The sequence below is a fragment of the Muntiacus reevesi genome, chromosome 5, assembly GCF_963930625.1.
Source record: "Muntiacus reevesi chromosome 5, mMunRee1.1, whole genome shotgun sequence".
NCBI classification, from domain to species: Eukaryota; Metazoa; Chordata; class Mammalia; order Artiodactyla; family Cervidae; genus Muntiacus; species Muntiacus reevesi.
The window spans coordinates 124,180,247-124,207,573 of NC_089253.1; the positions used below are offsets into that span (position 1 = coordinate 124,180,247).

The following is a 27,327-nucleotide window of genomic DNA, read 5'->3' on the forward strand; positions in this document are numbered from 1 at the left end:
GGGCCGGAAGCCGGGCCAGGCTTTCCGTGTGACAGAGGGCCGACTCTGTCCCCAGTGGGGGACGCGCTCAGACCCCCGCGAAGCCCCTGCACCTGCTCACCACCCCCTCCTCCAGCTCCCAGGCTGGGCCCAGCTACCCCGCCCTCTGCACTGAGGGGCTCTGGGGAGTCAACAGCCCCCTAAGGACCTGCTCTCGAATGAGCGCATGAGGCTTCGGGACAAACCACATACCCCTTCCCCGCTCCATGGCCCCCAAGGGACCCCCCTGCAAGGGAAGTTTCCTTCAAGGCATGGTTCCAGACAATCTCTTCCAAACGGCCCCTTCGCTCCATCAGCACCAGTCTCCCCTGACACTGCGTGCTCCTGGCCTCACCCCTCGCTTGACACAGACCCGGCCGGTCGTGGCCCCTCTGCCTCCCCAGTCCCGCCTGTGCTGGTTGCCTGAATTCTCCAGCCCCCGACGTGGGCGATCGAGGCTGTGCGTTCTGAGTCTTCAGCAGACAGTAAGCTGCCGGAGGCAGGGCGTGCTCTCTCTATTAGGCAGTGCCCCTCAGTCCCTTGCCAGAGCTGGGCATGGAAGGGGTGCTCAAAATTATTTGCAGTCAGTCCTCTTGTTTTATAAAAATACGAGATCCAGACTGTCCTCTCCTGTGTGATCCCTGACTATTCATATTCAATTTATTTAAATATAATTTGATAGAGATCAGACATTTATTTACATCTAATGACAATTAGTTGTAAATAAATAAATAAATGACAATTAGTCAGGAGCTGACTGTGGTTCAGATCATGAATTCTTTATTGCCAAATTCAGACTGAAATTGAAGAAAGTGGAGAAAACCACTAGACCATTCAGGTATGACCTAAATCAAATCCCTTATGACTATACAGTGAAAGTGAGAAATAGATTTTAGGAACTAGATCTGATAGACAGAGTGCCTGATGAACTATGGATGGAGGTTCATGACATTGTACAGGAGACAGGAATCAAGATATTACCCAAGAAAAAGAAATCCAATAAAGCAAAATGACTGTCTGAAGAAGCCTTACAAATAGCTGTGAAAATAAGGGAAGCGAAAAGCAAAGAGGAAAAGGAAAGATATACCCATTTGAATGCAGAAGAGAAAGAATAGCTAGGAGAGATAAGAAGGACTTCCTCAGCAATCAATGCAAAGAAATAGAGGAAAACAATAGAATGGGAAAGACTAGAGATCTCTTCAAGAAAATTAGAGATACCAAGGGAACATTTCATGCAAAGATGGGCTCAATAAAGGACAGAAATGGTAGGGACCTAACAGAAGCAGAAGATATTAAGAAGAGGTGGCAAGAATACACAGAAGAACTATACAAAAAAGATTTTCATGACCCAGATAATCACGATAGTGTGATCACTCACCTAGAGCCAGACATCCTGGAATGTGAAGTCAAGTGGACCTTAGGAAGCATCACTATGAACAAAACTAGTGGAGGTGATGGAATTCCAGTTGAGCTATTTCAAATCCTGAAAGATGATGCTGTGAAAGTGCTGCACTCAATATGCCAGCAAATTTGGAAAACTCAGCAGTGGCCACAGGACTGGAAAAGGTCCGTTTTTATTCCAATTCCAAAGAAAGGCAATGCCAAAGAATGCTCAAACTACCACACAGTTGCACTCATCTCACATGCTAGTAAAGTAATGCTCAAAATTCTCCAATCCAGGCTTCAGCAATATGTGAACCGTGAACTTCCAGATATTCAAGCTGGTTTTAGGAAAGGCAGAGGAACCAGAGATCAAATTGCCAACATCTGCTGGATCATTGAAAAACCCAGAGAGTTCCAGAAAAACATCTATTTCTGCTTTATTGACTCTGCCAAGGTCTTTGACTGTCTGGATCACAATAAACTGTGGAAAATTCTGAAAGTGATGGGAATACCAAACCACCTGACCTGCCTCTTGAGAAACCTGTATGCAGGTCAGGAAGCAACAGTTAGAACTGGACATGGAACAACAGACTGGTTCCAAATAGGAAAAGGAGTACATCAAGGCTGTACATTGTCACCCTGCTTATTTAACTTATATGCAGAGTACATCATGAGAAACGCTGGGCTGGAAGAAGCACAAGCTGGAATCAAGATTGCCAGGAGAAACATCAATAACCTCAGATATGCCGATGATATCACCCTTATGCAGAAAGTGAAGAAGAACTAAAGAACCTCTTGATGAAGGTGAAAGAGGAGAGTGAAAAAGTCGGCTTAAAGCTCAACATTCAGAAAACTAAGACCATGGCATCTGGCCCCATCACTTCATGGCAAATAGATGGGGAAACAGTGGAAACAGTAGCTGATTTTATTTTTTGGGGCTCCAAAATCATTGCAGACGGTGATTGCAGCTGTGAAATTAAAAGACGCTTGCTCCTTGGAAGGAAAGTTATGATCAACCTAGACAGCATATTAAAAAGCAGAGACATTACTTTGCCAGCAAAGGTCCATCTGGTCAAGGCTATGGTTTTTCCAGTGGTCATGTATGGATGTGAGAGTTGGACTCTAAAGAAAGTTGAGTGCCGAAGAATCGATGCTTTTGAACTGTGGAGTTGGAGAAGACTCTTGAGAGTCCCTTGGACTGCAAGGAGATCCAACCAGTCCATCCTAAAGGAGAGCAGTCCTGGGTGTTCATTGGAAGGACTGATGCTGAAGCTGAAACTCCAATACTTTGGCCACCCGATGTGAAGAACTGACTCATTGGAAAAGCCCCTGATGCTGGAAAAGATTGAGGGCAGGAGGAGAAGGGGACGACAGAGGATGAGATGGTTGGATGGCATCACCAACTCGATGGACATGAGTTTGAGTAAACTCCGAGAGTTGGTGATGGACAGGGAGGCCTGGTGTGCTGCAGCCCATGGGGTCGAAAAGAGTCGGACATGACTGAGCGGCTGACCTGACTGACTGATAAGGTGGCAGTGGGCTCAGGTGAGGCCGCGGCTGCAGGTGAATTGTGATCCGTGTTTTCCTCTGTGGAATGCTCTACCCTGGCGGGGAGCAGAAGGATATAGGGTGTAGGTTATCCTCAAGAGGGCGTCTGTGCATGGGACTGCCCTGGGAACTGGGATGGAGCCAGTCACAAAATGCTTAGTGAAATAGTAACACTAACAGTTGTCATTTATTACCCTTGATGTGCATGGCTTCGTGCCAAGTGCTTCAAGTGAAACATCACATTTATTCCTACACCATTCTTGTGAGCTGGTGGTGGTTTAGTTGCTAAGTCGTGTGTCCTACTCTTGTGACCCCATGGACCGTAGCCCTCCAGGCTCTTCTGTCCATGGGATTCTCCAGGCAAGAATACTGGAGTGGTTGCCATCCCTTCTCCAGGGGATCTTCCCCACCCAGGGATGGACCTCAGGTCTCCTGCACTGCAGGCAGATTCTTTACTGACTGAGCTGCCAGGGATGCCCATTTCATCTGGTTTAGAGGTGAGGAAGCTGAGGCTCATACAGGTGAGGTTACTTACCCAAGGTTCCACAGTTAGTGATCTCATGAACTGTCACTCCTACCCATCTCCACACACCCCAGCTCGCCCTCTCTTTCTCCTAGAGTTTCCTATTTGAATCAAAAGTTCAAAAGAGCAGCTCTGACCTCTTACTAATCTATGCTTCCTGTTGGAGGGGCTGTTCTGCTGCAGGCTCAGATGAGGGCGCTGTCTGAGCTCTGCCAGGCCAGAGTGGTGCCAGAGGCCAGCTGGTGGTCCTGGGAAGATAATACCCCTCGAACGTGCTCTAAGGAGGATGGCCACGGGAGGGGAGGACCAGGTAGACAGTCAAGCACCTGGAGCCCTACCCCCGGGAGCCCGGCCAGGAGGCCCCTGCCTGAGCTTAAGAACTCGAGAACCGGGCTCCTCCTCCATCAGCAGAACCCCAGCGGGATCTGACCAGCGGCTGGGGACCAGTCCGTGGCCTCTGCGCCCTGACTGGGCGGAACCATTGTCGACAGCGACACCGCGTGGCGGTGAGGAGCAATAGCAGCTGCAGTTTGCTGAAACTCAAGGTCGGGAATCCACTGGACTCCCTCCCGGAACCTGAGTCCCCAGGGCTGTTGGAAAATTCAGCTTAAGGGAGGATCCCCAAAAAGAGCCATGAGATTTTCCATTAACATCGACTACTTTTCTCCCAGAGCGGGTGGATCAGCTCACATCAGTTAACCGTTCATCATATACAGATACAGAAAAGATGTATCATTAAACATATTTTGGAGTTTGAACAAAAAAACAGCAGATTGTGTCAGTATGAACCAACTTACTAGCTAAAAGTGTGCTTCTGAGATAGCGCCTGGGGCTGTCCCCGCCCACGAGGCACGAGTGGCTAGTGAAGGGAGGCCTTGAAGCAACACTCTCCACCCTTCTAGAGACCTGGCTCCTCGCAGGCTGGGCTCCTTCCTGGGCGCTGGCCAGGCAGCTGCCAGCGGGGTCTCCCGGGCTCCCTTCCCCTGTCCTCGCTGCTCGTGATTCTGCATCAGGGGCATTTGCCTCCCCCCGCCCCTCCACCCCACTGTTAGCTCCTTGTCCGCATCCTGCCGGAGGCTCTCACTGCCCACAACCCCCACCCCACCCCAACGGTGCATCATCTCAGCTTCTCGTTGATGATTCCGGAGCACGGCCTGCCCACCCGGGTCCTCCCGCTCCGAGGTGTCCACTGTCACCTGGCCCCCCGGCCCCCTTCCCCCAGCCCTACGCTCTTGCTTTCCTGTAAGGAAGCCAAGGACTTGGAGTGACAGCACGCGTGGCCTTCACCTCCAGGGAAGGTGTTTGCTGAGAGCTCTCGCCAGAGTGCTCCGTGGTCAGACACTTCGAGAAACGAGCCCCTTCATCCTGTCCTGGAGACGCATCCCAGAGAAAACCCTGCAGTGGAGAGCTGCTTGCCTTTAGCCCAGAAACCCCCGGGGGGCCTCTCAAGCCTCCCCACATTGGGTAGAATACATTTCAGGGAATTTCACCTTAAAATCTCCAGCATAAGCAAATGATTTTCTTTTTTTAAATAAGAAATGTCACAATCTCCCTTGGGAGTTTGTCTGATAGCCGGTGATTATTTCTAGGAGGATAGCCTCACCTCTCCCCCCATCTATATTCAACACGCTCAACTCAACAATGATCATTTCAGAATCTCTAAAATACTCTGATCTGACCAAGGAGAAGGGGCATCAGGCCTGGCGACCACGAGCCCACGAGTGCCCTCGAGGCTAGGCAGTGACGCGCCGTTCTCCGGACAGCCGCAGGGTTTGGGCGCCTGGTTTGAGCCCCTGTGCCCCGCTGGCACGTGACGAACAAACGAGGCCGGGCTGCTTGTGAGCCCCCTACGCCATCCTCCTTGCCTGGGTTTGCCCCAGGCTGCCTCCTGCAGCCACGTCTGGAGAGGAGCCTTGCAGAGCCCTGAGTGGGCGCCCTGCCAGGACTCTGGAAGGGGGAGGGGAGCGCAGAAGGAAGGCCGTGGGCAGGGCCCTTCCAAGGCCAGACTGGTGGGCGCCCAGCTCTCTGTGCCCCGGAGCCCTCAGCCTGTTACAGAGGAGGAGCTGGCGGCTCAGAGGGGCTGCGGGAGCGCCTGGGTCCCATGGCGGGGGTCGGCTCACCAGGCTGTGTCCAGGCTGAGCCATGAGGACCTTCTTAGCCAGGCAGGGGCGCCCCACTCTTAGGGGGAAGAGTCCTCATCTTTACAGGATTTCCTGGGGGCCAGCGTTGGCAGAGGGCCTCATCCTTCCTAACTCCCTGACTGTACCCAGCATTTATGACGATGGGGTGTCATGGGGGGTGATTTTGGAGGCAGCTGCCCCCAGCCCCCAGGAGGACCATCGGGCTCCCAGGAACGGCTCACGGCCCAGGAGCCCCGGGCGAGTGGCAGCCCCACACGGGGAAGGCGGGCTGCAGGCCGGACCTCCCAGCCTGGGTCCTGGGCTCTGCCTGACTGGAGAAGGTGCCACTGCACAGGCCTCAGTCTGCACGCCTGCAGAATGGGGGCACTGATGCCTCAGCCGTACGCGAGCCCCGAGCCAGGGATCCCTGGCAGCTGGCACTGCCGGCACGGCCAGCCGGGCCCTGGGAGGACCCCCGGAGCACTCAGATCCTCCAGTGTGACTCTGACGAGCCTGGGGCAGCAGGTGCCGCCCCCCGCCCAGCACGGCGTCCAGCAGCTCCCAGAGCCACGTCTGTCCTGGGGATCGTCCAGAGGGGGGACCCCGTACACGAGGGCCCAGACCTCTCCTCAGGTCTCTGAGGGGCGGGGGCGACTGCGCTCACACAAGTCTCTGAAGGTGAACGCAGCCGGTGAGCACCCTCCCGCCGGGTGGATCCGCCCGCCAAACCTCCCCTGACCCCCTTCGGGGACACTCCCAGGGGACCACCCGGACTGCTGTGCCCGGGCGGGGGGGGGGGGGGGGTGAGGCAGGGCGGCGCCTCGCACCTCGCTTCCGCTCTGAGCGTGCTCCCCACAGCCCTGGGGGGCCCGCGGCCCCTTGCTACTGATGAGGACGCGGAGGCCCACGGAGGTCACAGAGCTGCCCAGGGTGACACGGCTGGCAGAGCGCAGAGCCGAGATCCACCCCCAGGCCTGGGGCTCCTGGGTAAACACTGCTCGCTACAGGCTCTGAGAGGCAAGAGCCGAAGGAGGTGAGGAGCAAGTGAAGACACAGGGCGGTGTCCCCGGCAGGAGGCACTCTCCTCAGTGACGCCTGGGCGCGAACACGCCCGCACGCACCCGCACACGCTCGCACATGCATGCACACACATGCACATGCATGCACAGTCACTGAATCCTCCAAGTAGGGACGATCGTCACCCTTGCTTTACAGATAGGAGGGCTGAGGCACAGAGAGCTGAAGTGATTTCCCAGGGTCACACAGCTGATGCATTTGGAACGTGGCGTTCGAGAGAAGCTGGCGTACACCTTGGGCTGGCCGAGCACTCTCAGGCTGCCAGGAATGAGTGTTCCTTAGCAGCCCGAGGAGAGGGGAAGCCTGAGACTCGGAGCAAAGGCGGCTCAGGAGGGTGTGCTGCAGCCCCCCCACCCCTGCCCCCGCTGTAAGCGGCACACAGTGGGGTGGGGAGGAGCCGCGACATCGGGACGCTTAGCCCAGAGCCCCCCAGTGCCAATGTGAAGCCCTCACCAAGCTAAAGCGGGCCCTCAGCAGACTCCAGAGAGGGTGCGGGTAGCAAAAGCTCAGAGATGCCCAAAGCCTCGTGGGAATGGATGGGGCTGGGGGTGCAGGCGGGGGGCTGGGGGAGGGAAGCAAAGGCGGGACCCTAGCTACAAGGTCAGCGGGCGCCGGGGGCCTAGCCGGCCGGAGGGATGCACACTGCTGCCCCAGGCACATCCCGCAAGGCCTTCCGGTCGCTGCCGGCACAGGACTCGCCCTCCAGGGGGTTCAGAGCACTTGGGATTAGTCAGGGCTGATACCAGGGAGGAGACAGAGGAAGGGAAATCACCCTCCAGGGGCTGTAAAGGCACCGTGAGCCTAAAGCAGGCGACTCTGCGGGGGCTGCTGTCTGACCCGGCAACCAGTCCCTCGAGCTGGGGGGACAGCACGGAAGCCTCCAGCCCCACGGGCTGCCTGCCAGGCCAGCGGCGTGCCCGTCTCCCACCAGGGCTGCTGCCCCGCGCCGACCCCAGGTACCCGAGGCCCCTGCCGTCACAGACTTGGGGACGGAGGAGGAAGTTCCGCTCTCTTCACCACCCAAGGGAGCCTCCCTTCTAGGTGACTGGGGTCTCGTGGGAAAAAACCTTCAGGGGTCGCAGAATAGAAGTTCAAGTTTTCCTGAGCCCCCCCCGGTGTGGATCCGGGCTATCTGTCAGTGGGAGGTGACACCAGGCCGCGGGCTGTCTGGGACACAGATCCGTGGCCTGGGTCTGCAGGGAGAAGCGCACTCCCCTGCTCACACGCGTGACCCCCTGGGCCATCTGCACGTCCCTACGAGGAAGGGTCCTCACCCCGAGTCCCTGGGAGGACGTTGGCTGGCAGGTGCCCCCGGGTCCCTCCCCTGTGGGTTCAGGATGACCCAGGACCCTCCCGTCTGTCTCACGAGGTTTCCACATTTTAGTGAGAGTCGGAGCTCTCTGCGCCTGGCCGAAATGTGGTTACAACCACGGCCTCTACGACCACCTCCCAGCCAGGACCTGGGGCCAGCCGGGCCCTCGCTGTGGGGCGGCACCGCCCTGGGGGACCCTGCGAGGAAGCATCCCGGCCACCGCCTGCCCGCACGCCCACCCGGGCACACTCCTCTGCACTCAGCTCCCTCTTCCAGAGGTCGCTTTAACCACTGCTCCCTTGGACCACAGGCCCTTGTGTCCGCTGCCCTACCTCGCGCCCCCAGCCCAGCCCTCAGCCCCGTGGCCCCCGTCTCCTCCCCATCTCCCCTCTGAGCTGGGCAGCTCCCCTCCTGGGGCACCCCCGACCCCCGGCCACCCATCCCCCGTGCAGACAGCCTGGTCTCTCCGTGTCCACAGCGACCCTGCCGTCTCCTGCCCTCTGCTTTCTCCTTCTCCCCGAGTCCTCAGGCCTGTGCCTCTGGGGACATTCCCTGGGGGTCTCTGGCCTGCTGTTCCCCCACCACCTGTGTGCCTCGCTCCCCCAGGAGAAGGCCCGTGCCTGCCGCGTCCCAGCCGCCTCCTGCAGGGCGGGCCCCTCTCCTGGTCCCCAGGGGTGCCCGTGTGTGTGGTCACACGTGAGTGCCCCAGCCTGATCGGAGGGCGCCACTGGGAAGCAGGTGCTCTCACAGGCCACATTGCCATCTAATGTCCGTGCAGAGCAGCTCTGCAGAGGCCCTGGGCTGAAAATGTGCAACTTCTATGCAGAGGCTTCCTTTGGCAGCGGGGTGAGAAGCCTGGGCCCTGAATGCAGGGAATCTGGGGGTTGAACGGGGACAGACCTCAGCTGACTTGACAGGGAACCCTCACAGGGCACCTGCCTTGTGCTTGAAACTATTTAACCCCCTGGAGGTGACTTTTCATTCCCATTTTGCAGATGGGGAAACCGAGGCTCGGAGAGCTTCCATGAGCTTAAGCAAGCCCACGCTTGCATGAATGGCAGGATTGAAAAAGCAACAGAAGCACTTCTCTAGCCCTTGTTCTGTGCTGAACACGAGTGCGACCTCTTGGCTCGTCTGACCCTCACTGCCGTGTGACGAGGCAGGAACCATGTAACAGGTGATGGGGGAAGCCAGCCCAGCCAGTGGCCTGTGGTCCCTCAGCCCCTAAGAGACAGGGCCGTGATGAGACCCCGTCAGCCTGCTGCACGCCTGTCTGCAGCCCCGGGCCCACTCCCATGTCAGCCCCGGGCCCAGCCTCCCCCAGCCGTCACCCCTCACCTGCAGCTCCTTTTCAGGACGCCTCCCGGGACGATGTCCACCCAGAAGGCCCACACTTCAGTCTCCGGGGACTGGCAGGCGGCAGGCAGTGGCCCCGAGGGTGAGCCCACGGATGGACCCCGCTGGCGGCGATGCCCCAGGCCACACGGGTGCCGGCCTCCACCCCTCCCCCGGCAGGTGGCTGAGCGCCCCCCGCCACGCGCCAGGAGGCCGTTCCCTCTGGGCTGCTCCCCGGCTCGGTGACTCCGCTGCAGAACGGGACCGGTTCTCCGGGAGGGCCTGCCGTCCCCTGCTGCGTCCTTGGCCGCCTCTGGCTGGCTTCCCGCCGGCTCGGGAGCCAGGTACACTCTACCCGATTAAGCTTCAAACGGCGACACACCCAGAAGGGGAGGGCGGGGGGCGGGCTGGGGGCGCCTCTGATCTGGGATGGGCCCCGGGTGGGGGAGAGGGGGCCGCCCCGCCTCCAATGATTGGCTCCCACGTCCCAGGGACACACACGCAGCCCCGGCTGGAGCCCAGGGCGTTGGGGATGCTGTCCTCCAGGGCTGCCCGCCCAGGGCCGAGGGAGGGCCGACGCAGCCGGCCCGCGGCCGGAGAACCTCTCACTGGGCACCTGTGCAGCAGGAGGACGTGGCCCGGGGCTCAGGGAGACGCAGGGGCTCCCGCGGGGAAGTGCTTGTGCTTAGGGGAAGACGGCCCTGTCTCCGGGCAGACTGCAGTGAGACCAGCTTGGGTGGGCGGTCACTGGGCACCCCTGGGGCTGACTGGGAGCCAGGACAGTGGCCCCTCCAGGGACGTGGCCCCAGGGCTGGGGGCCGCCGGGCAACCCGCCAGGACTCGCGGCCACCAAGCCGGCGGGGCTCTTGGAGGCCGCCCAGGCCACTCTCCTCGGTGGTCAGTGGAGGAAGCTGGCACCCAGAGCGGACAGATGTGGCCTAGGCCAGGCTGGTGTGGCTTTGGGCCTGGGCGCCCAGCCCTAACATGAAGCCCACTGCGCTGGGGGAGACGGGGGGAAGGGAGCCCCGTGTTTCCGCCCCTCCTGTCACCTCGCCCCAGGCGGAGCCCCAAGCTGCTCCCTTGTGGACGGGCCTGCAGCCCCCCTGGAGCCACAGTGGGGACACATCTCACATCTGATGCAGACACAAATCACACCCACCTGGCACTTACACACTCATCTGGGACATGACTTCCTCTTCCCGTTCTCCCAGCCGAGGAAACGAAGGCACAGATCTTCCCCAGGCCACGCAGCTGGAAGGGTCAGCACTGGCCCGGACCCAGGTGCCGCCAGACCTGGCCGCTGCACGACAAATCCTCTCCCGACTGGGGAAGTCCGGGGTTTCCGCGTCAGGGCCCGTGCGGAGACTGTTCTGAGTCCTGCTGCCGTGCCCAGCTGGCAGAGCAGGCCGAGACCCTCCTGGCGCTCTGTCACCCACTAGGCCGACGGGGAGGCGGCAGTGAAGAGGCGTCAGGGCCGACGGCGGCCTGCAATCCAACCTCAGGGGCGGGGGATCCGAGCGGCAGGGCTGCATGTTGCTCCTTCCGGAATCTGAGCACCTGATGCCCCCCTTGCACGTGCCCACCTGCCCCCTTCACACGACTTTCACACAGTCACGCGTTTGCGCTAACGCCGTTTTGACCTAGTTTATTAGCATGACCACATAACCGCTGAGTAGAAAGTGCTCTCCCGGGCACCAGCTGGAGTCGCCTCTGGTTCCAGGTCCTCCTGCCTGTCTGGAGGGCGCGTCTGCGCCGGTCACACGGCGAGGGGCGGCGGGCCGGGCCAGGCTCCTGACGCCCGGGGGAGCCTCACCCACGGTGCCGCCCGGATGCAGGAGTCCCTAGGGTCAGCCCGCCTGCAGCCACTCGCTCCACACCCAGCTGGGGGCCACAGTGGCCCAGCCCCCAGGAAGTGCAGAGCTCCCTCAGGTGGGCCAGCGAGGGGCCAGGGCCCCTGGCGTCCTAGGCCCCGAGCTCTCGGCGAGGACGGCCCTCTGGCTGGGCGGGCGGAGTGCTGTCTTAGTGACGCCGAGTGCAGGGTGGTTCCAGGCATTTTACACGCAAAGTGTTCCTTACACAGCCGTGGAGAGAGAGGCAGAGCTGCGGTCTGCACCCACTTCTAACGCCCTGCCTGCGTTACTAGATGGCAGACCGGCCTTCTGGGGGTTTTCATCCTTGCCCCTCATCTGATGAGGCCGCAGGCCACGGGATACTATGGAGGAGACGGGCTCAGACGTGAGGGAATGAAACGGCTGAGCGGGGTCAGTAAGCCAGATCCATCCCGCTTCCAGGCCGGCTCCGCCCGCCCACCCTGCCAGCTCCCTGGCACTGAGGAAAGGTCCTCAGGGATGGGCAGAGAAGCCAGACCTGGGCATCCGTTTCTGCCCACTCTCCAGCCCTCCAAGACAGGGCAGTGGCCCTCGGGAGCCTGGGGGAGGCGGCAGCTCCTGCCAGCGTCTCCTGCGGGGGACGCAGGGCCCCTACGGCAGGCACCGCCACCCCCCGTGAGCACATGTCTTGGGCCATCGACACCCCTCTCAGGGCCTCAGGGGTCCCACCAGCAACTCCCACCAATCCATCTGGGGTCAAAGGCCAGAGAGGCAGGCAGACAAGGGTCTCAGTGAAGAATTCAGGCCCCAGGGAGGTTCCCTGTCGGGGAACTGGGATCCCACAGGCTGCGAAGTGTGGCAGGTTTCCGGCCTGAGCATCTCGGCCAGTGGGACCGCCACGCGCCCAGATGAAGGAACCGAAAAGCAGCCTGTTTCTGGGAGAGGATGAGTTTACTTTTCGGACGTGCCGATTTTGACAGTCTCTGTGGTCTCTGAAGGGAGGGTCCAGCTAAAAGCCAGGCAGATGGTCTGGAGCTGGGGGTCAAGTCTGGGCTAGAGACGGGCATTCTAGAATTAACACCACAAAACCACAGGTGAGAACAGTCTCAGGGAGAGAACTCAGACGTTAAACTGTAGATGGAGCTGAGCGGGCTCAGCAGGACCACCTGGAAAACTGCAATATTGGGCAGGAGGACCCCTCACAGAGCAGCGGGGGGCCGGAGCGCTGAGCCAGGACACGCCTGGGGTCCTGCAGGGAAGGGGAGGGGACCCCCGGGGCCAGAGGTGAGCATGGAGCCCGCGGACGGGACGGGTCTTTCAGGCAGGAGACTGAGCGTGCTGACAGTCTGGAAGGGACTGGAAGCGGGACTAGCGTGGAGGTGATGGAAGTCCCAGAGAGAGGGGACCGCTGGGCTGGCTTTGAGCAGGAGGGACATGCCATCTCCAGGATCAAAGCAAAGCAGTCGAGATAAGCAGGAAGGAGGCTTTGCGGGTTGGGGTGAGGAAGCGGCGAGACCACGCCTAATGGCCTGGCTTTTCCTGAAGCAGTCGGGGAGGATTTGCCGGGGCGGGCAGAGGGAGAACAAACAGGAAGGTGGCCCAGGATTAACGCCAAGGGCTAACAGCACCCTGGAGGGCTGGGAGAGGCGGTGCAGGCCGGGAGCCCGAGGTGTCGCTCAGTCTTGGGAGAAGCACCGAGCTGCCCGGGGCACAGGCCAGGCTGAACACCCACAGTGGGGGCTTCAGGGTAGGAATGGACCCAAGGAAGCAAGAGAGCCAAGGCGCTGGGGCTGACCTGGGTAAGGAGCAGGCTGATGCCTCCCTCTCTGCCCCACCCCCTCCCCGTACGGGATGACTGACCTTACTGGCTAAGAATCCGCCTGCAAGGCAGGAGACCCTGGTTCCATTCCTGGGTCGGGAAGATTGCCTGGAGAAGGGATAGGCTGCCCACTCCAGTATTCAAGGGCTTCTCTGGTGGCTCAGAAGGTTAAGAATCCACCTGCAATGCAGGAGCCCTGCGTTTGCTCCCTGGGTCGGGAAGATCCCCTGGAGAAGGGAATGGCAATCCACTGCAGTACTCCTGCCTGGAGAATCCCATGGACAGAGGGGCCTGGCGGGCTACAGTGTATGGGGTCACAAAGAGTCAGACACGACTGGGCGCCTGAGCAGACACACGAGGCTCGGTCCCCTGGGCCAAACCCCATCCGTCTCTGTCCCAAGTGGCAACAACCGCTCGTAGGTCAGCGTGGCTGCGGGGCTGATGGGACACACACGGGACTCCTGAACACAACCCTAGAATTCATCTCACAGACGAGGTGAAGAGTTCCATCTGGTGTCTGCGAGCTGGCTGCAGGGACCCTGCTCCAGGGTCACGCATAGAAGCCTCCGAGGCACGTCGGGGTGGGCGTCTGACAGCAGCTTGCGCGTGAAGTCCAAGTGCGTGGAGGCTGGGCTTCTGGCTGAACCATCAGGGAAAGTGAAGAGGCACTCCTCAACATTTACGTTAGTGTTTTCTCGTGAACCAGGCTTCCTGACAGTCCACAGCAGCTGCCGGCCACAGGCCAAACCCGTAAGACCATCACAGGCAGGTCAGAGCGCTTGCAGCACTCAGCCGAGACTCAGGGGGCCCAGGCCCCCACGGTGGGGTTACAGGGCGATCTGGGAATCTGAGACGCCAGTTTCTGGACGGGCTATTCTTGATATGCTGGGCCACCCGTGTGCCAACCAGCAGAAAGCGTCCCCGTCGTGGAGGAATTCTCAGGCTCACTGAGGCCTGCGAAACAGCACATGACCCGGCCTGCGCCAGGCCGACTGAGGACAAGAACGCAGCCAGCGCTGGGCCCTCCACCGGCCACCCGCGGGCGCACCTCCCGCTAACCAGCCACGACCCCCTGCTGGACGAGGATCCCGGTCGAACCCACCCCTCCGATCATCCCTCACTAGCTTCCAGTGCCGCCCTCGAGACTCCAGGTTCCTCCTGGAGCCCCATGGACGCATCACCCCCACACACCCCCCAGTACCTGCACTTGGCTCTGAACTTTGGCACATTGCTGCCACCTGAAATGCCCGCCTCACCAAGACCCCAGCTCAGGGCTCCACAGCAGGCTCCTCAATGCACTGACCCAGGCAGACCCCAAGGGTGGAGATTCAAACAGATCCCATTGGGCCTCCAGGTCCTTGTTTCTGCCGGAAACGCCCCTCACTGCACGTCCAGGACGCCTGGCAGTGCCTCTCCCGAGGCGCGGCCTCCCCTGCTGGCCCCACTCCCCTCTGAGCACCTGCTGTTTTCATTTGGGGAAATGCGGGGGACAGAGGAGCCTGCGGTGCTGCATGCAGTCACTCCATGGGGGGTCACTCCATGGGGGGGGGGTGCAGTCCATGGGGGGTGCAGTCCATGGGGTCGCAGTGACTCCGAGACTAAACGGCCAACAGCGGCTTCTCCGGGAGCGCCGGGCGTGGCATCCCTAAGGTGCTGACCTCAGGAGACTCACGCAGACGAGACGCGAACTCGGGAGAGCCCCCAGGCCAGCCCACCGCCTGCTCCTTGCAGGGGACAGAGCCTGAGAGGGGCAGACACCCCACCCCCGGGTCCACAAGGACACCGCTCCAGGGCCCGCCTGTGAAACAGTCAGCTCTCAGAATCTTTCGAAATCCACAAACTGAGAGGGAAAAAAACAGACAATTTAATGATGGCGAGTGACAGAAGCACAGTTGTCTCCATGCACGGGGACGCTGAAGCTCAGGGACACCTGGCCATCGGAGGACAGGGGCCCAGGGGCTTGGGGCCACCGCGCGGCCTCGGGGTCCTGTGGTCCCAACGGCTCAGCAACTGCCGCCTGCGGGGCGGGGACGGGCCTGGGGGGGCAGCCTGTCTTCCTGGGGTGGGAGCCGCGGCCGGGGCAGAGTGAGTCAACCAGAGAAGACGGGGGTGGGGGGAGCCGGAACACAACCAGCGGCCTGAGGACCAGCGGGCTGAGCACCCAGCCCTCCCAGCAGGGCCAGCCCGAGGGCTGGGGGGTCCGCTCGGGAGGCAGCTCCCGATGACCCAGACCCCAGGGTCTGGAGGCGGGAGGGCGGTGCGCGGGCTGGGGTGGGGACGGCCCAGCCAGGAGACAGGCCTGCTCCAGCCCCAAGAGCCCTGGCTGGCTGTGGTCTCCTCCCCTTCACCCTGAGTGGGGAACCAGCACCCTTCCTGGGTCACCCAGCTGAGCACGACATTTCAAAAGAGGGAGAGAATGAAAGCTGCCCGGGGCTGTGAAGGGGAAGACCCGGAGGGTGGCATGGAGCTGGGAGTGGCCGGCTGCCTAGCTGAGCATCTTGTGCCGGTCAAAGACGGTCTTCCGCTGCTCCTGCACCTGCAGCTTCCACCGCTGCTGCGCGCCCTCCACGCGCTCCAGGACCGTGTTCGCCCGGGGCCCGAAGGTGGCGGCGGCCGCTGCAGAGCGAGCGTCCTGTCGTGGGAAGGAGAGCAGGGGGTCTCAAACTCCCGACACCGAAGGGGTGCGGGGACGGCGGCCCTCGAGTCCGGCCTCCCCGAGGGCCCTGCCAGCACGGGGCAGTGGCTGGGGGGCACGCGAGGGCTCCGGGAAGCGGTGCTCGGGCCAGGCCCGGCTGCACCCCAGGCATCCCTGACCCTCGAGGGGAGCACAGGGGCTCAGCCTCAGGCCCGCCTGGTCAGCAGACGCAATCATGTCGTGTGAGGAAACGCACGCACGTGGCCCCACGGCTGGCACTAGGCTGGACACCCCGGCCGTGCTGGCCAGAGACAGCAGGGAGAACCCCGGGACTGCTCTGCGGGGGCCAGGACCCCAGCTCGCTCCCGGAAGGACGGTGTCCGGCAGAGACGGCGCGGGGGGCCTGCCCTGCATGCCCTCCCAGGCCCCTCCACCCGGGGACTCGAAGCCTCCCCCCGCCACACCCGCCCTCACACTGTGGCTGTCAAAGGCAGCGTGGTCCCCTAATTACCACCTCCCTGCCTCTGAGGCTCCAGAGCCCGCGCATTTCCTGCAGGACCCAAGCTGATCTTTGGGGGAATTAGAGCCGAGGGCCAGGCCCACAGCCCGGGGGATTTCCTCCCCAGCTCTGCCTGCCTCTCATCCCCTGCCACACATCTCTTAAGGGATTAGCACACCTCTCCAAGCCCAGAGCCGCCCAGTAAATGCAACTCTGTTGCTAATGCCCTGAGCTGGCACGGCTTCTGTCACCAGGCAGCTGCCAGGCGGGGGATAGGGGTGGGGAGTGGGGGGTGAGGGGACAGCAGGCCGAGCACCAGCAGGAGGGGTGAGGCTGGCGGGCTGGCCCCGGGGCAGCTGGAGAGGGGCGCTGCCCCCGACCCTGAAGAAGCGTGCTCGGCCCGGCTGGGCGAGGACCAGGGCCGCAGGGCCGAGTGGGCGGCGTCTCAGGACCCCTGGGTTCCGGGCCTGGGCCCCGAGGGGCACGCTCTCCGCCCCGAGCCACTCAGCAGCTGCGTGTCCCTGACGAGCGACCTTACCTCCCCCGGCTCCAGCTTAATAAAGCCCGTCTTCAACTTGACTAAACTGTCGGCAGGAATCACATGCACCAGGCGATTCAGCGCGCGCACACAGACACACACACACACAGCTTCACAGGACGCTGACTCCCTGCCCCGCTCCTCATCGTTGCACTGACGTCCGGCGCGGCGGTTATACAGCCCGCAGGAGCTCGCTGTCCCTGCCCGCAGCAGTCCAGGGTGGGAACACGGCCGTGGACTCAAAGCTGCCCCTGCGCCCGGGCTCTGATCGGGAGCGCAGTGCCAAGCACCAGCGTCCTCCGACCCTGCTCCCCGCCGTGGACGGCGCCGCAGGGACAGTGAGCACGGTGGTTGGCAGCACCTGGCAGATTGCAAGTGCTCAATTCACAGCAACAACTGCCAGCGTGAGACCCACTCTGGGAGCCCCCAGGCAGGCGGAGGGGGACAGCCACCTTTCAGGTCCCTTCCTTCCGGGTTCTGCGTGGGCGTCTAGGTGACGGGGTGCAGAAGGCCGCCATGGAGGTGTGGGCCCGCCAGGACCGAGCCACGCCGGCTCTGGGGCCCCGGGGGTCCTCTCCCTGCCCGCCCGCCCATCCTCTTGCCCCTCCTGGGAGCGGGCGGGCAGGCCATTCTTGCCCTGGCTGCTTTCCTGTCCTGTCTTGGGGGGAGGCAGAGGGAGCCAAGAGCGGGGCAGTAAGTGAGCAGCTGAGATTCACCACATTCCCGCAAGACCGCGGTTACTCCTTCACATAAAGTCTTAATGAACAGCTCCTAAGCGGGAGAGCTGCAGCTGAGCGGCTGCGCGCTTCCACTGCTAACAGTCTGATTAGCGGTAATTAGAGAAGCCACCCCTGTCCTAGAGACGCCCAGAGCAGGACAGACGGACAGGTGCTACCACGCTAGAGCTGGGCCGGTGGACAGAGGGTGGGAGGGGAGCCCCGCCGACGGGAGGAAAGTGGGCGGCAGGACGGGCGTTCCGGGCGCCCGACGCTCCGCGGGTGCGTCACCTGCACCATCCCCAGGCTCGGAGACCGGCCCCGGCTCCGAGGCCACGCGCCTGCTGCCCAAGGTCATGGCGGACTTGCACCCACACGTCCTGAGCCGCGCACTCAAGCCCTCGGCGGGCCTCCCCGGCCCCGGGTCTCCGGCCTTGCCGTGCCGGTGACCACCTCGTCCGGCCGCCCCCCCAGCAGTCAGGGCGCTGCTCCGTGCTGGGGCCCCACCGAGGGGCCTCCTTCTCAAGGCACACACAGCACTGCCGCAGCCACACCGGGACAGGAGCCCAGACTTGGAGAGCTGACCAGGCTAACCCGGGACAGTGTGTGCAGAGCGGGCTCCGGCCCGCGGCGGCCCTCCACCCCAGCGCCCTGGCTAGCGGGCCGGCACACCGCCCATCTTGGGCTCCCCTCCGCCCAGGAGAGGGCTGCTCGGAGGCTGGGGGCCCCGGCTGCCAGCAAGGTCGTGTCCTCAAGTCCCTCTCCCTCCTCTGCCCATGGGCTGCGATCTCGGGGGACCCTCAGAGCTCAGGCCTACGCCTGTGAGGTGCAGAAACCCTCCCTCCTGTCTTCAAAGGGGCCCAAACTGCACATGTGACGCGGCCCCGTTTGCCATCTCTGCCCAGCAAACAGGCTGGCTTCCTCCTTTCAAAGGGCGTCTGAGCCTGGGGATTACCGCAGATGCCGCTGGAATCCTGGGGAGGCAGCGCCCTGCGCCGGGCCCACCGAAGCCCGCCGGCGCCTTCAAAGGAAGTGAGGCTTTCATCTCCTGCAGGCGGCGGGCAAGGCCTCCCCTTCCTACTAGTCCTTGAGCCCCAGGGCAGGAGCTCCCGGCTACAGGGACGGGGCGCTGAACCAAGGGGCACCAGTCCTGGGACGCGGTGGACCCTCCCATCTCACCTTTGACCCTGACTCCCAGAGTGGGGGGGCCTTCGCCTCAAGGTCACTGAGGTGCCCAGGCCTAGAGCCTTTCTTCCTCTTGGGATGAAAGTTGGCTCCCAGCGTCAGGGGGACCCCATCCTTCTAAGGGGCGTGCTCTTCAGACCCCAGTCACCCGGACACACAGCCTGAGCCTGGCAGGCCCCCCTCCCAGACCCTACGTGCACTGCACAGCGGGAGACACCCGGGTACCCACTCACTCAGCCCGAGCGCCCTCAGCACTCGAGCACCCCCCCGTGGAGCCCCACTGCCAGGAAGCCCTCGCCCACTGACACCCAAAGAAGTGCCCACCTCCTGCCTATCCGGAGCGCCCAGGCACCTGGCCCCCCACGCCATCTCCTAACATCCATCCTGCACCCCCGCTGGGCTCAGCCCGAGGTCTGTGCGTCCACACGGGCACCCGTAGGGCCGGGACACAGCAGGAGGAAGGGAAAGGACGCAGGAGGGGCCAGGGCGCCAGGACAGGGCGCACACAGAGCCGCACGGGCCGCCCGCCCCTGGGGCCCCGCAGCCCCGAGGCACGCGTTCCGGGAGGCAGTGGGGTGTGTAATCATCGCCCATCTCTCAGCCGCTCCCCGGCCAGGACTGCAATTACCGCCTCCCCCTAATCGCCCGGTGCTCAGCCGCGGGCTCCTCCCCAGCAGAGCTGCTATTACCGCACATTAATCACCAGGTAGGTGCTCAAGGCTTCCTCCTGGATGCGGACCACCCAACTGCCAGCTTCGCCACCTCCCGGCCCGGCTCCACCTTGCTAAGCACGTGTCAGCAGGAGGCTGGAGGCATGCACCCTGGAGGGGCCAGGAGGCCCAAGGCCCCGCCAGGGCCCCACCTGGCCGGGAGCCTCACCCTGAGGCCCCAGCCCCGGACCTTCCGGGTGGGGACCTGCCCTTCCCTGCTCCAGGCGTGCACTGCATGGGACGCTCTTAAGGGGGCAGGCCGGTGGCAGGGCAGCCTAAGCCTGGTGCCCTGAGTGACCACTCACCCCCTCACCGGAGCGCCCCTCGCCCTGGCTCACCCTGTCTCTGTGAAAGGAGGCCCTCTGACCTGGCGCTACCCTCCTGGCTCTGGTCCTTCTGCCCTGGTTTTACGTAAACCAGGCTGAGGCCGAGCTCTGTGCGACACCCTGAAGGAAGGCTCTCACGCACCTTCTTCAGCCTGGACTTGTTTTTCTTTCATGCTAAAACATCTTTCCATGTTTTCCACTAACTCTCCCTGGACTCAGACCCTCCACCACCAGATGGCCCTGGTACAGCCCCCAGGGGATGCATGGCCCAGTCCGCCCCTGGAAGAACACAGGAGCATCTCCCCCAGCAGTGGGTAGCCCGTGGCCCCTGCCTGCAGAAGCTCGAACCCAGGGCCTGAGGCCCTGAGCCCCGCCCCCTGCAGATGCTGGGGCTCCTCCCTCACCCGTCTCGGGCACAGCTGCACAGGGCAGGCCCGAGGGGCGCGCTCCAGGGGCCCCTGACACCGACAGCGCCCTGGGCCTGGCGTGCCCTGCCCCCACGCCCACAAAGAGCTGCCCCCCTGGGCTCTGCTGACTCTTCAGGCGCCCGCTCCAAGTCCACTGTCAGCCGGACGCTAGACCTGGGCACCCACGTGTGGGCGGGCTCACGCCCCTCTGCCAGTGCGCCAAGGCTGCCTGATGCCAGGTCAGCGGGGTTCAGGGCAGCCCTCCCTGAGGAAAACACTGCAGAAGGGAGAACGCTGAACGGAGAAGAGTGAATGGGGGCCCGGGGGCGGGGAGCACGGCCCCCACTCAGGGACCAGGGGGGCCGGCAGAGCCCGTACCTCACTCTCCTCCTCATTGTGCAACCGCTCGGTGTAGGCGTCCGGCTTCCGGATCAGAGGGTCCACCAGCATCAGGAAGGCCATGTAGAGCAGGAGGGCGCCCACCACAGACAGGTAGATGACGATGATGACCTGCGTGCAGAAGAGACCCAGCTGCCCTGCGGACTGTGGGCCATGTGGCTTCCACTGCTGCCTGCAGACGGGCCAGGAGACCTCGGACGTGGGGGACAGCGCACCCCACCTTCACTGACCACGCCCTCGATGGAGGGGACCCCACAAGGATCACCGGTCCTCTGGCAGCACCAAGGCGACAGACGATGAGGGCTCAGCAGTGCTGCCAAATTCTGGAGGGTTCTCTCCTGACACTATTATTTCCAAACCCTTCACAACATACACAGACATGCCTGTAAAGGCTGGCTGGACCAGGAGAAGCTTATGCTGGAAACCAGCAAGCAAGCCTGGCTCCCCACGGTAGGGGTGGAGCGGGAGGAGGCAAGCCTGCCGGGAGCAGGGGCAGGGGCCAGGGACCAGGCCTCTCCCAGCCTCCCACCAGCTCTGCTGAGTCTCCCTGTGACCCACGGGAACGGGGTTCAGGGGCAGCAAAGGGGGGCGTCTGGGACCCGTCCTGCCAGGCCTGCGGCTCTGGTGTTGCTCTGGAAGCTTAACCAAACCTGGGGTTCCGGAGGGCGGCTACCTCCCCTCCCAGTATGGTGCACGGTGCCCACGGCACAACGGGAACCCTGCCACTGTCCGCTCAACGCGTGGCAGGCGGGAAGGGGAAAAGGGAAAAGTAGGGGGCGGGGCATCCAGCCCCTCTCCTGGGTTCCCCCTGCAACTGCGACGGGGTGAGAGCTGAGAGGGGCTCCAAAAGGAAGCGAGCTGGGGGGGCGGGGCCGCGGCGCCGCGGGGGCGGGGCCTGCAGTGGTGGGCAGGGCCGCGGTGTGCAGGGCGGGGCCAGGGCGCCGCGGGGCGGGGCCTGCAGTGGTGGGCGGGGCCGGCCGGGCACCTTGATGGTGGTGGTGCTCCGCTCCTCGTACTTGCACTCGCAGAGCAGGCAGTAGGCCTCCACGTCGTGGCCGGGCACCGGCATGGGTTCCACCACGTGCAGGCAGTTGCTGCAACAGACAGAGGGCTGTGGGGGGCCAGGCGCGGGGTGGGGAAGAAGGCTCCCCAGGGAGGGCAGGGTCTCTGATGGGCTGGGGGTGGGGGGGAACCCCTTTCCCAGCCCACAGCCTCAGGGCCCTTGCCCTCGGTGACTCACTGGGTGAGGGTCCCACTGGCACAAACCCCACCCCCACCCCACCTCCAGTCCCGAGGGTCCGAGGTCTGTCCCCGCTGCAGGCAGCGCCTCCACCAGCCGCTCCCCTGACCAGGTCAGGCCAGGAGCCACACCTGACCCATGAATCCACCAAAGTTCCCACCGGTGACGTGGCCTCCTTCCAGGTCTCTGAACCCCACTTCCCTACCCCCTCCCACTCCTGCCTCAGCCGGGGCTGTGCCTTGGCGTTGACCATGCCCCCGGCCTGACCCTCCCAAGGAGCTGCAGGGGTAGTGCCAGATGACCCTCTAGGCCCTCCTTCCAGCTCTGACCTGAATCCTTGAAGTCAACCGGCCTGTCCTGAGCCGCCCCAGGGCCCCTCAGGCTGAGGCTGGGCTTCTGGCAGAGGCACCAACAGTGTCGGATAGCCTGTCCTCCATGGCCTCTGTCCCCTTAGAAGTCCAGTATGTGGTGTGATTTTACCTAAACCCCTATGACTCCAGTTCTCGCGCTGGGCGTGTGGCTCTCTGCTCTAACTCAGCGCAGCGCCCAGGGAGGGGCCGACAGACGGACAGGGTCAGGCCCACTCCCGGCACTGGGTAATCACTCCTGGCGCCTCCCATCTCAGGGGCCAACCTCCCAAGGCCCGGATTCCTCCCTGGGTCTGGGAGGTCACTCTGGCAGGTCAGCAGGATTTATGGGTTCCCCACCAGGGATGTGCTCTCCCCCAGAGAACAGTGAAACCGTGACATGAAACTTCAGGGGGATCAGTTACAACACCTTAGGGGAGAGGGTCACAGAGGCGCCAGCTGGTTGAAGGCTCTGTCTCCTGCAGGTGATATGGGTAACTTCTCTGGGCCTCGGGATCCTCATAGAGCAGGCTGAACTATGCTCCCTGGCGCACCCTAGGGCCCTCTGTGCGGGAGGCTGGAGGGAGGGCAGTCCTGACTGCTTTACTCGGTGTGTTTCCAAACAGATTGGTTTGAAAAAAGGTTCTTTTTTTAGAAATATGGAAGACTTGCCCTAGCCAGCTTCTCAGGTGTTCTGCTGCTCCGGGGCTGCCCCACCCTCAGGGCGAAGGTGTCGGGGTCTCTGCCCCTCGCAGGGACGGGAACCCCCACCACAAGATGGCAGAGCATGGCAACACAGGAGCAGGCCTGCGCAGCGCAGACGCCCAGGCTTCCCCTGCTGGACCCGGGGCTCGGGGAAGGGGCTGAGGACACGGCTGGGCTCCTCTGGCCCCGGCACCAGGGTCAAGGATCACAGGGCCAGGCCCCACTCCTCCCGAAGGAACTCCAGGCAGTCTGCGATGCCTCCCCTCGTGACAGCCCATGGCCAGGGTCACGGGGTTGCAGGACCCTGGGGTCTAACATCCCAGCATGTTTCCACCCACCAGCCTTCATGGGACTGGAGCCCCCTAACACTGACTGCTCAGGAAGGAGATGAACCACAGCCTGAGAGGCCCAGGTAGGACCCTGTCCTCCAGGGGAATCCACACTTGGGTTTTCAGGCCTTACTCTCGCCCCAGGACCTGAGGGGTGCAGCCTTATTGCCTGGTGTCAGGCTGGGACAGTCTATCCATTTATTCCTGATGCCATCTGAATGAAAACCACAAGATACAAAGGGGCTTCCCTGGTGGCTCAGATGAAGAATCTGCCTACAATGCAGGAAACTGGGGTTTGATCCCTGGGTTGGAAAGATTCCCTGGAGAAGGAAATGACTACCCACTCCAGTATTCTTGCCTGGTGAATCCCACGGACAGAAGAACCTAGCGGGCTATCGCCCATGGGATCGCAGAGTTGGACATGACTTAGCGACTTAACAACAATGACGACAACCCACAAAAAGCATCAGCTGTCCCTGGTCTGTCAGGAGGATGGCCCACTATGCATGCAGTGCCCACATCGTCTCTGCTCTTTGCTCTTAACAAACACTCCTTTCTACAAGACTCTGTGTCTGGGAATTCTTCTCTAACTGCTCAGACTGCCACAATATACATTACTATCAGCCAACACTTATATAGCACGCAGCACATGCCAGGAATTGTTCCAAGTGCTATGCTGTGCATGCATTGCGCAAGCATGCATACACCCACACACACACTCTTATTCAAAACTCGGAATACTGCCACTGCTTTACAGATGAGGAAACAGAACACACTGGGGATTAAGCAACCAGTTTCCCAATGAACAAGGAGCAGAGCTATGTTTGAAGGTGGGCAGGCTGGATCCAGGGTCTGCATCTGACCAGAATGGTTCTCAGAAAATCACACACTCTGACGACTCAGGGCTGGCAGGATGGGTTCAAATCCCCACGTGGTCTCTGGGCCACGGCACGGCATCACAGTCGTGCCCCCCCACCCCCCCCCCAGTCACTGAATCCAAGTCTTTTGCGGGGAGGGAATCAACTGTACAGCGTGGTGACTACAGTTAACAACACTGTATTATATACACGGGAGAGCTGCTGAGAGAGGAGATCTTAAACAATCTACCACCCCCCACCCCACCACGGTAATCAGGCGAGGCAACGGAGGTGTTATCTAACCTCACCCCGCAATATGTGTGTATCAAGTCATGCCATCCATTGAAACCTTAAACAACATCATATGTCTGATTTATCTCAGAAAAGCTGGCAACAACAAGAAGAACCAAAAATCTCAAGGGAGGGGGTACTGGAACTCTTTATTTTCTCAAAGCCCCCTGGTGATCCTGGCCCGACTCCCATCATGTGAAGGAACCCCATCCACAGGGAGCTGGCCCAGGCATCAGCCCCCCTGTGCTCAGAGCCCTCAGGACACACGCCCCAGCTCCTGACACGGCCTGGATGCGGCCCCTCACACCACACTGCAATCTGGTCCCCCGCCGCTCTAACGCACCTACACAGAGCCCCCCCAGAGCACACCACCACTCCCCGCCCTTTCAGATACCTGTGTCCCCAAGGCCTCGCCTTTAAGGACTCCTTTAAGGACTACAGGTCCTTAAACTGCTCTTCCCAGGACAGCACGTTGAAACTTCCCTTCAACAAGCAGACCTCCTTTCTCTGAAGGAATGCTTATTTATTTCCCTCTTTTCTGAAGTGAGGCATCCAGAATTCCATCTGGATGGAATTCCATCTACTCCTGGATTCAAGACTCCAGGAGTAGAATGGACATTCTCTCTGGGCCTCCATCTCTGCAATTATCACGGGAGCATGGCTTCACAACCCTGGCACCAAAGAACACAGCTAACAGAGCTTCGAGAAAACTCCCACAGTATGTGGCCCTGAAACCTCTCTCTCCCGACGTGTTACCATTCTGCAGACATGAACAAACACCCAAAACAAAGCAAAGTCCACTCCTCAGACCAGGAACCCCTCAGCTAGAATTAAAGACATCTGGGTCTTATTTCCAATCAAATGTATGACCTGGGACAAAATATTCTTTTGTAAGGCTTTCCATGGAAATGGGGGAGTGAGCTTATCCTCTGGGGGTCCACAAGGCCCAGTCAGCACCCACAACCTCAAGGGCCAGCCTGGGCAACACCTTACCAGTCCTTCTGTGACACATTCTGGTTGTAAATGTGCCCGCTGATGTTCCTATATGGCGGACAGATGCATTTACAACGGATATCTTCAGAACTCTGCAAGAGAAGTCGCGGGTCAGGTGGGCAGGGTCACTGGGTTCAAGTTCAAGCAAGACTGTCAACTCTGAGCTCCCTCTTCCGTAAAGTGACTGTATGAACGCTCCCGACCTTCTCCCAGGCCCAAGTTCAGCAGGAATGACATCTGCACAGGGTCCTCAAGAAACTGTCTGGGGCTGCAAATGATACTCACAGCTTCAGGGGGGGCAAGCAAGGTGGCAGCCCTTTGCCCTGGGCCTCACACCTGTGTGTACCGGGGTCCAGCAGTCTTAGTGGCCGGCCTCTTCTCCCCACCCCACCTCCAACTTCTTAGGTAAAGGTCAGGGAAAGGAAAGGCTGGGGTGAACCACAGAAAGTGGATGTTTCCGTGGAAACACTCTAGCAAACCCTCTGGAAGTTCTCCCTCTCTGGAACAGGTCAGAGACAACACAGAATTTTCATTCCAGTTAGGAATTGCCCAGAGGAACTGGAAGCAAACCACAGGCTCAGTCGGATTAAAAGCCTCAGGAATTTTCACAATCTCAAATTCCAGAGACCTACTCAAACCCAGCTCAGGGTCATTACCCCTAAAGAATGAAAGTGATCTCGAATCCCTGCTCAGAGGTGAGGACTCTCCACCCAGAAACCTGCGTCTGCACAAACCTCACACCCCTTACATTACACCCACTCCCTAGGTGACTTGAAGCTCCCAGTACAGCGGTGCTACTGGCACCAGCCCAAAGACATTCAAGAGCAAAGGAAGGGCCGGAGAGCCTAGACAACTTCCGCAAACACAGGACCCTGTCTGGAACTCCACCTTGCGCGTTTCAGATCCAGACGTGGGCCCTGCGGCCCACCCCTCCCCAGGGGCCTGCAGCCTAGGCCCGAGAGAACACGCCCCTAGCCCGGCACGGCCCGCAGGGCAGCGAGGGGCCGGCCTCTCCTCCGGGACGCCGGGGCACAGGCAGGGTGGGCTGTGCATGGGCGCTGCACCTTGTTGGCTTGGGCTGGGGGCACCAGCAGACTTCCGACCACGGCCACCACACACAGGAGCTTCATCTTCTCGGGCCTTCACGGGACCGGCAAGATCCCCCACCTGGAAAAACGCAGGCGGGGAAGGGGCGGATGACCACGCGGCACCCTCGGCCCCGGTGCGAACCGGCCTGCTCCGGCACGGGAAGAGGGCGGGGGCTGGGCCCGGGGTCCTGGGCATGCCAAGCCCGGCCGCTCAGGCGCTTCCCTCTCGCCCGGGCCTCGGTCTCCCACTGCCCACCGCGCGGGATCGGCGGCGGGGCCTCCTGGGCGGGAGGAAGAGCCTCGGATCTCCAGGACGAGGCCGGCGGGCGACCCCCGCCTCGCCTCTCCCCGCCCTCCCCCATCGCCACCCGCGGCTCCTCCCCCAGGGCGGAGGAGACCCTGAGGCGCTGAGTCTCCGAGCCGCGATCCCACGACCAGGCCGCGGACCCGGGACCCTAGGACCCCACAACCCCCGCTCCCCCTCCCCCAACGCGCCCCTGCTAACCTGCAAGCCCCGCCGCGGCAGCACAGGACCCGACTGGCCCCGCCCCTCACGCTTCTATTGGCTGCCGGGGCGACCCCTCAACGCTACCTGGCTGTCTCCAAGGCAACAAGGCCCGCCTCCGCCGGGGCGCCGAGGATCCGCGCAAGGGAGAGGGAGGCATTTCTCAACCCGACCAAAAAGGAAAAGGGAGCGTCGGCCAAGCGAGCGAGCAGCGGGAGGGGCCTGGCCTCCTAGGGGCAGCAGAGTTCCACCGCCGAGGTCGCCCCTTGCAGTATTTAAAAGCCGGGGTTCTGGAGAGGACCTGGGCTGATCAGTCTTGCCGTTTTATAGAGAAGTGTCTTGATAAACAAAGACAACGATGAAAGCAAATTCAAGGGCTGTGTCTGCACTCACAATCCGGAAATGTTATTAGAGTCGCGGGTTTGCTGCAGAGGCGGCCCCTTGCTTCTCCCACAGGAGGAGGGACCAGGGCGGCGAGAGGGGCCGGCCCGTGAAGGGTGCGCCCGCAGCCCCCAGCCTTGCCCCCTGCCGGGTGCGGGCTCTGGACCCCGCAGGCGGGGGCAGGGTGTGCGGGCGGCGGGGGTGGGCGGTGG

At 61.8% G+C, this 27,327-nt stretch overlaps 1 protein-coding gene across 1 annotated transcript; it reads right to left on the reverse strand.

The window, feature by feature from the left end:
* Window positions 1-14,808: 14,808 nt before the first annotated feature.
* Window positions 14,809-26,826, reverse strand: TMEM9 (transmembrane protein 9). The gene is made up of 6 exons (XM_065936345.1): window positions 26,735-26,826; window positions 26,206-26,308; window positions 25,142-25,233; window positions 21,365-21,473; window positions 20,359-20,490; window positions 14,809-15,596 (listed from the first exon to the last, which is right to left on the reverse strand). The coding sequence occupies exons 2-6, from the start codon at window positions 26,269-26,271 to the stop codon at window positions 15,450-15,452; spliced, it is 546 nt and encodes a 181-aa protein (XP_065792417.1). The 5' UTR covers window positions 26,272-26,308; window positions 26,735-26,826; the 3' UTR covers window positions 14,809-15,449.
* Between the last annotated feature and the right edge of the window lie 501 nt (window positions 26,827-27,327).